General features: G+C 35.9%; 3 protein-coding genes across 3 annotated transcripts; 1 reads left to right on the top strand and 2 right to left on the bottom strand.

Moving 5' to 3' along the window:
* LOC105041256 (18.1 kDa class I heat shock protein) lies at positions 1 to 798 on the bottom strand. Its single transcript, XM_010918138.4, has one exon. The coding sequence runs from the start codon at positions 651 to 653 to the stop codon at positions 183 to 185; it is 471 nt and encodes a 156-aa protein (XP_010916440.1). The 5' UTR covers positions 654 to 798; the 3' UTR covers positions 1 to 182.
* Positions 799 to 3,282: 2,484 nt separating this feature from the next.
* On the bottom strand, positions 3,283 to 4,056 carry LOC105041257 (16.9 kDa class I heat shock protein 2). The gene has a single exon (XM_010918139.4). The coding sequence runs from the start codon at positions 3,973 to 3,975 to the stop codon at positions 3,526 to 3,528; it is 450 nt and encodes a 149-aa protein (XP_010916441.1). The 5' UTR covers positions 3,976 to 4,056; the 3' UTR covers positions 3,283 to 3,525.
* A 3,441-nt stretch (positions 4,057 to 7,497) lies between these two features.
* LOC105041567 (momilactone A synthase-like) lies at positions 7,498 to 7,827 on the top strand. The gene has a single exon (XM_010918512.1). The coding sequence runs from the start codon at positions 7,498 to 7,500 to the stop codon at positions 7,825 to 7,827; it is 330 nt and encodes a 109-aa protein (XP_010916814.1).
* Positions 7,828 to 8,753: the final 926 nt, after the last annotated feature.

The raw sequence follows: 8,753 nt of genomic DNA, 5'->3' as shown, positions 1-8,753 counted from the left end.
TATCCAGCTAAATTCACAAAGGCTGTTTTTATTTCATTGCAAAGCAGCACACGACTACATTAGATACTGATACTCTTCAACAAACGTTCAGACACAAGAAGACACACAAACCCATGCAAACACTTATACAGCGGCACCTATTCGTTGTTCCCTTGAAAGAGACTGTAGCATCACGGACGAATTCAACCAGAGATTTCGATGGCTTTCACCTCGGGCTTCTTCTCCTCTTCTTTCGGCACGGTCACCGTCAGCACGCCGTTCTCCATCGATGCCTTCACCTGCTCCACCTTGGCATTCTCCGGCAGCCGAAACCGCCGGAGGAATTTGCCGCTGCTTCTCTCCACTCGGTGCCACTTGTCGTTCTTCTCCTCTTTCTCCTTGCTGCGCTCCCCGCTTATCTGGAGGACCCTGCCCTCCTCCACCTCCACCTTCACCTCCTCTTTCTTAACCCCGGGGAGGTCTGCTTTGAAGATGTGGGCCTCGGGGGTCTCCTTCCAGTCGATGCGGGTGTTGGCGAAGGCGGAGGTCTCGCTGATGAAGCTGGGCCGGGACTCAGCGAGGGAGAGGAAGGTGTCGAAGGGAAAGCTGTGGAAGGGGTCCCAGACGTCGAGGGAGAAGGGGTCGAAGGTGTTGGCCCGCCTAACAATCGACATCCTCCTTAATTACAACTCTACTGGTTGGCGAATGGGAATGGGCTTGCAATTCGAAGAATTGGAGAAACTTGGCTAAGGATCTCTTTACTTGGAGACGTTGGAATTGCTTCTCGATGATGTGTTCGGGATCGGAAACTGGAGTATTTATAGGTGAGGGGGTGCAGGGGTCTTGAAGTTTCCAGTTTCTGATCTTCCTTCCCGCAGGGAAATATTCTGAGTACGTAGGGCGCGAAGCAACGCCAGAGTTCCGGAAGCCTCTAGTAGTCTAGTTGGCAAGCGAATCCGGGGGTCTGGCCCGGCTTTGGGACTGTGGCCCATGGGCCTTGGAAAAGTTCCATCGGACGGCGTAGGCATCGCCGGTGACGTACCCTGGCCCCGGGTTTGTCGTTCATGGATTTGACCACGTCATCCTACTGGTCCATGATTGGCCCAGATGGAATTTGCCATTTGGCGGTTCCTGTCGAGCAACTTCTAGCATCAACCGTTCGTGTTCAATTGGAGGTAGAATGAGGTAGAATTTGCCAATTTGGCATCCACGGTTGCAAATACTTTACGGATGGGAAAAAGTACAAGCTGGTAAAAGCATACGTCAAGAAAAATTTTAAATTACTTAGAAATAAATTTGTCTTTTCAAACTACAAACCAGAAAATGTCAAGTTAAGGGACGCAATGTAATTGTGAGAGAGGAGAAATTGGATGCCCAAAGGCTATCAGCTAACTTCTATCTTTTCACCCTTCCTACTTTCTTGAATATTTTTTACTCAAAAAAAAAACTTTCATGAATATTTTCAACCAACCAGAATTATGGCACTCCGTGTCTTCATGTCATGTGCACAATAGTAGGTTTTTTTTTAAATGATAGGTAGCACTGTCATTATTATTATTGTTCCAAAAATTTACCAATTTTCAATTATAGGCATCAATTGCAATTATACAAATTTTAAATATTGTAAGAAGATATGGATGCTTTTTTTTATTATTTTCTACTAGAATAAATTACACATTATCCAACCAATTTTGTGAGCATTATCTTTATTATTAATATTTTGATATAAATATGGTATCAAATGATAATATATTTGTACTACTATTTAATCATATTTTTTCAATCTCCACCTAAGGGGCAACATATCAAACTTATTCTTTTTTTCATTTTTTTTTTTTTTGAGAAAATTTTTAGTTAGATTGATAGTATGTTCGGCTCACAAGAATCAAAAAGAATCAAGGAATGGAATCAAAATAGATGGGTGATAGAAAGGCAAAGATGGAAATAATGATTTTGATTTTATTGTTTAGATGTGATGGAGAAATGCACAAAAAGAAAGTACAAGTCAATTTCAATATTTAAGTTAACTAGTTATTTTCTTTTGTTATTATGATTTATAACTTTTTTATACTATTTATTATTGCTTTTCTATTTTTATTTTTTCTATGTCATTCTTATTTTTTAAAATTTAATTTTATTATATTAATTTTTATTATATTTTTTTCATATTTAGTTCATGCATTATAATTTTTAGTAATTTCAAACTTTATAATTTTGGTATTTAATGAGGTATACTATTGCTTTTTATTTTTCCAAATTTTCTATTTTATATGTTCCAGCTTCATATATTACTTGAATTAAATTTCCTAATAATTATATAATATATCTAAATATACATTATTTCATATAGCAATTCCCACAATACATAATAAACCTTTAAGTAATAATTAATATAATATTAAAATATATAATATTTGATAGTTTTATATTTTAATATAATAATAATAATAATAAATAGATATCACTTAAATTACTCATATTTTATTTTATCATAATTATGAAAATTAACTTATTCTAAGTATATTAATTTCTCTATCTTTTATATATATATATATATATATATATATATATATATATATATATATATATATATATATATATATATATATATATATATATATGCGCGCGCGCTATATTTATTAGACCATCTTTTTCATTTAATCAACCCATTTCAAAGAAAATGTGATTGAGACCAACTGCTATGACAAAATAAAATTTTAATTTTTTATTTAATTCTATCATATGAATCAATTTAATACATCATAATTAATAAATTTTATTAGAGACCACCATCTACATGTAGACAAACTATCCTAAACGTGCATGATCCTTTCTGGGTCCAACACAAAATTGGTCATATCCGTCCAACCACCCATAGCATAAGATATCTATCTACTGAAAATTATGGCCAATCGATCGTATACATATACAAATAATATTTTTTTATTTTAAAGATGAAACATCTGACTGATAAATAAAAAAATAAACATAAACACAGAGAAACAGTTATTTAATCCATATTTAAATATCTAATTTTATTTATAATTCTATTCAATTTTATATAATATTTATTAAATTTTTTAAAAAATATATAATATTTATATATTAATTTAATTTATAATCATCATAAAATTAATTATATGATTTATGTCCACATTTCCAACATCCAAGGAATATATAAAATTTCTTCACCCGTAACTGTATTTGTCGAACAAAAATGAGCATCCGATTTCAACCCTACAACGAAATGATTAACGGATTCGAGCAATCGTCCATCCACAGCCTCCGACCGGTGTCCTCATATTAAATCATCAGAAAAAGCCTTCAAATCAAGGATAATATTCAGAAAGCACAGATTATTCCCGTTACATTGAAAAGGCAAGCTTACTTCATGGACCCACTAATTATACACCGGTGACCGACCCTTGCAAAGCAAACAAAAACAGGAAGCGCACACACTTAACAGCATGCCAGCCGGAGATCTCCATGGCCTTATTCCAGGATAATATATCTCCATCGCTTCAGACCCTGCTTAATTTTCTCACTTCAGCCAGAGATCTCAATGGATTTCACCTCCGGCTTCTTCACCTCCTCTTTGGGCACGGTCACCGTTAAGACCCCGTTCTCCATGCATGCTTTCACCTGCTCCACCTTGGCGTTCTCCGGCAGCCGGAACCGCCGCAGGAATTTGCCGCAGCTCCTCTCGACCCGGTGCCACTTGTCGTTCTTTTCCTCTTTCTCCTTGCTGCGCTCGCCGCTGAGCTTGAGGATTCTGCCCTCCTCTACCTCCACCTTCACCTCCTCTTTCTTAACCCCGGGGAGGTCGGCTTTGAAGATGTGGGCCTCCGGGGTCTCCTTCCAGTCGATGCGAGCGTTGGCGAAGGCGGAGGTCTCGCTGACAACGCCGGGACGGGGCTCGGCAAGGAAGCCCTGGAAAGGATCCCAGACGTCGAGGGAGAAGGGGTCGTAGATGTTGCTCCTCCTCATGATCGACATTTTTGCTTGGATTGTGCCCGTCGGCAGTGGTTAATTAGCTCGAGATTTTGAAAGCTTTCTTCGCGCAACTGCTTTTGCTCGGCCTTGGTAATTTATGGATATAGGATGGATAGGCCTTGAAGTCTCCAGACTCCACAGGTGGGACCCGTCTCTTTCTCGGCGGGACGCGTCGATAGCTCTGGAATGCTGGACTACCAGCCACAACTTTCCAGAAGCCCCTACCACCTTACCGGCTCTGTCCTGGGCCATGGGCCTGCGCTGGTTATCCCGCAAAGAGCCCAAAATGTGCTACCCATAGGATCGAAACCGGATCGGAAATGAATTCTCTACCAGCATATTCATAATCATATTTATTTTATCTAATAAATATGAATATAGATATTAGTTTGATATAAATATGATCAAAAATTATAAATATAAATATCTGATATAAATCAGATAATCAAACTTTATGATCATATAATCAAAAATATTACTAAATCGATAATAAATCAAGTTCATAGTACGTTAATATGGTTGTATAATTCTTTTAAAAGTTAATAAGTGCTATATAAAATTAAATAGGATTATAAGTAGAATCTGATATTCGGATATGGATCAGATAGTTGTCTATTTATATTTATATCTATTCTTCTTTAAAGGATATAAATATGGATACGAATATTAGTCAAATGCTCAAATTTCTTTCCATATTTGGATAAATTCGAATAAGAAAATAGATTCGAATGGATTTTATCCGATCTAGCCCTAATATATTTATGTTCATGAGTTCTTTTTTTTTTGTAATTAAAATTAGGTCTTGTTGGTATCTCTGGCCTGTGAATTCCATTGGTCCTAAGAGATGGAAAACTTGCGCTCACGGATGGTAAAATTCCTTTGCATAAATATGCAACACTATGGCTCTCCAAAACTGATTCTAATTCTTAAACTCTGGTATCCAAGTTCTTTTGGAGGAGCATTGATACTCAGATAGTCCAAGTTCTTCGTTTCTCGCGATCCAATTAAAACATCAAATAAAGATCCTATTCTACAAATTCTTAAAAAGGGCAGATGAGTTATTCTTTTGAGAAAAATTTTGCTGATAGTCTTAAGTTGAAATATTCTAGGATTATTATGGATTGACATTGTCCCAACAAAGATGTTTTTTGTATATCATGCACTAAATGCTTGATGTCAGCACGTATTGGTAGCTTGAACGATTTGATCATTGATGTGGCTTGATTTCAGATATTTTATGATCATGCTGTAGAATTTTGAACACAGGGAGTGTCAAACAAACCTGAACACGTAAACTTTCTTCTTTATAGTTAATCTTTCAACCAATTATATTTACCTAAAAGAGGTGATAGAAATTGATTTAACCCTCAATTTTAAGAGAAATAATTTCTTGTATTCTATGCCATAGATAGCCATATATGCCATCAACTACAACTACTCATTTTTATAGCTATACAAGTATACATTGAGGACACATTTGGTTGATGGAAAGTAGAGGGGAAAGAGGCAGTTTTTGGAAAGCAGAGAAGGAGCCTCTTGTTTGGTTGAAGTATTAAAAGGAGAACGAATGAAAAAAAAATTTTCCAATAGAAAGTTACTTTCCATATTTTATGAGAAGTGAAAATCATTGGGGAAGGTGGGTTTTGGTATTTTTTATGGAATAAAAAGTGATGATATTTTTTTTCTAAAATATCTTTTTAAGATCTATGGTTAAGATTTTGTAAAATATCAATGGACGGTTACGATGAAATACTGAATAATGATATAATATTATAATATTATATTATAATATTTATACTAATATAATATTAATATTATATTAATATTAATATAATATTTTATTTAATATTATATTAATATAATATTAATATATATTACTATTATATTAACACAATAAATTATCGTGTTCTAATATTATATTATAATATTATATTTATATTAATATTAATATAATATTTATATTTATATAAAGTTTAGGAGAAAAAGATATGGTTTTATATCTATTAAAAGTATAATAGATATTTTACATAATTTTTATAAAAAATAAATGTTCAATTAAAAATAAATTATTTTAAAATTAATTATTTTATCATGATTAATTAAATATATCAAAATTTTATTTTTAAAAAATAATTTTTTAAATAGTAATTTTATGAAAAGTTATTTTTGAAAAAAAAAAATTCATGAACCAGATGAATCCTGAGATGCTTATTCGCTGAATGCATTGATTGTAATAGATGGCATGTATGGTTATGTGATGCAATTGAAATAGAAAATGATTTCTCCAACCCCGGGACCTTCAATCCATGGTCCGCGGGCTTGCCGCTTGAATTAAGATATGCCAACATAGCAAGATGGGCACGAGAGGTGCGAATCTCAGTATCACGAAATAGGATATGATAAAAGCACGGTCATTAAAAGGTTTGAATGCGTTGTAGGTCCCTTCAGCAATTAGGGAAGGAGGAGGAGAATGATTTTTCCAAGCAAACAGGAGTAGCATCGTAATCCCAACTTTTTTTAGCATTATTTTATTCTTTGATAAAGCATTTTAAAAGGCGCATGGCCAGGAGGGAACAATTCGAGGAAGTCTGCACGTGGAGAGATTATTAGGTAGAATGAGCCTACCACGCATGATTATAGGCAAAGGGAATGAGACCCTCCAGCAGAGAGATTATTAGGTAGAATAAGCCTACCACGTATGATTATAGGCAAAAAGAATGGAAGCTAGGGGTGACAAACGGATCGAATCGATCATAAATAGATCGAATCATAAATGAATCGTATCAAAAAATGATCAATCCAAATCCGATCTATTTATTAAACGGGTCAAAAATTCAAACCTAAATTCGACCTATTTATTAAACAGGTAACCCGACTTGATCTGTTTATTAAATAGGTCAAATTAGGTTAAATGGGTTAAACAGATCAAGTTAAATGGATCAGAAATAGGTTAAACAGATTTTAAATAGGTTAATCGGGTCTTAAATGAGTTAAACATGTTAAACAGATCGGATTAAATGGATCAAAAATAGGTTAAACAGATTAAACATGTTAAATGGGTTATCTGACTCAACCCAATCTAAATATTAAACGAGTTAAACGGGTCTAATATCTAAAACTCATATCCGACCCATCTATTAAATGGGTTAAACGGATCAATCCGTTTATGATCCGAACCCGTTTAACTTAAATCCAAATATGTTTATGGCAGATCGAATACGGATCGAGTTGACGGATCGGATTATATTTTACCAATCTTAATGGGAGCTCAACATGTCGGTAGATTCTCATTAACTGCATGATCATGACTAACCATGGATTAACAGGAAAATGATTCCCATGCTACTTTAAAGTCATTACGTCGGGAGAAGACTCGAAACCAGCACCCATACTTTGATGTGGCAAAGCTGTTGGGAATCCCTCGGCTTTTCTGCTGCCTCCTATGTCCATTGCGATGCGACCGACGAGACTCACATCTGAGATGCAGCCGATTCCACCGTCTCCCACCATGGCAAGCTTGACATCATGTTCAACAACGCCAGCATCGCCGGCTTGCTGTGCATGCAGATGCGCAAATCCGAGAAGGCCGACTTCGAAAGGGTGGTGGGGATTAATTTGGTAGGGAGTTACCTTGGGATGAAGCACGCCGCATGTGTGATGATCTCGGTGCACCGGGGAAGCATCGTGATGACAGCGAGCATGGCATCGACGGTGCCGGGGATGGCGTCAACAGCGTACACGTGCTCGAAGCATGCGATGGTGGGGCTTATAAGAAGCGCGGCATTGGAGCGTGGCCAGTTCGGGGTGCGGGTGAACTGCGTGTCACTGTATAGGGTGGCAACTGATAGAAAATAGGATAGGCAGCATGTGTAGATTTTAAAATTTTAAAAACATGCAGCAAAAAATAAATTGGGTTAAATCCTTTAACCCCACATGTAAGATACCAGATCTAAACCTATCCAAGCCCAGAAGAAAGCACATATAATTAATCTGAAATTTAAAAAAAATATGAGATCATATCTCATTATTTTTGCGTGGGTAAAAATTCATCGCTTTAGATGATCTCGGATTCATAGAAGATGAAGCTGCACACGTGTTCGGCCTCTACGGGTGTCCACCAGGATCAATCTTGAACTTTTCTTCTCATGGAAGATTTTTTTTCTCAAGAAGAATCTTGGCCTTGAGGACTCTGATCAACTCTTTTGATCTTAACTGAGAGATCAACTCCTTGATCTGTAGCTTTTTTCTTCTTCTCGATTCTTGATCTCTAAGTCACTAGAACTTCTTCTAAACGTGTGGAAGAGAGAACACCCAACCTTTGAGCATAGAAAGGAAGAATATGAGAGAGAGGAGGCGTGGAGATGGAGAGAAGGAATATTTTCTTAATGAAAATCAATACTAAGAAATCCTAGAGACCTCCCTTTAAATAGACATAAACCCTGACACATATTGGGAACCCTGTTATCTTAAAAAGGTAGATCCTTATCTTATAAGAATTCTCTACTTTTTAAATATGATTTATGCTAAATAAAATTAGATATAAAAGATAATTAATCAGCCTTTTTAAGCATATATAATAGCCATCTATGGAATATATGTCAGGTGGTTGGGATGCCAATTCTTGACGCCCTACAAAGGGATCTCCAGCCATAAGAGATGGGGCATGGACCCCACCCTCTCTCCTTCACTCCATGACACATAAGAGGGAGTGGGCTCCTCTAGAATATGGCGCTCAATAATTTAAAAAAAAAAATTATGCTACCCATTCTTCCATCTATTCC

Source organism: Elaeis guineensis, chromosome 3, assembly GCF_000442705.2.
Source record: "Elaeis guineensis isolate ETL-2024a chromosome 3, EG11, whole genome shotgun sequence".
NCBI lineage: Eukaryota > Viridiplantae > Streptophyta > Magnoliopsida > Arecales > Arecaceae > Elaeis > Elaeis guineensis.
Note: the sequence above shows the minus strand (reverse complement) of the source record. Positions and strands in the feature narration are given on the sequence as shown.

Excerpts from the sequence above, each read along its gene's own strand:
- LOC105041256 (XM_010918138.4), bottom strand. The coding sequence starts at position 653 with ATGTCGATTGTTAGGCGGGCCAACACCTTCGACCCCTTCTCCCTCGAC.
- LOC105041257 (XM_010918139.4), bottom strand. The coding sequence starts at position 3,975 with ATGTCGATCATGAGGAGGAGCAACATCTACGACCCCTTCTCCCTCGAC.
- LOC105041567 (XM_010918512.1), top strand. The coding sequence starts at position 7,498 with ATGTTCAACAACGCCAGCATCGCCGGCTTGCTGTGCATGCAGATGCGC.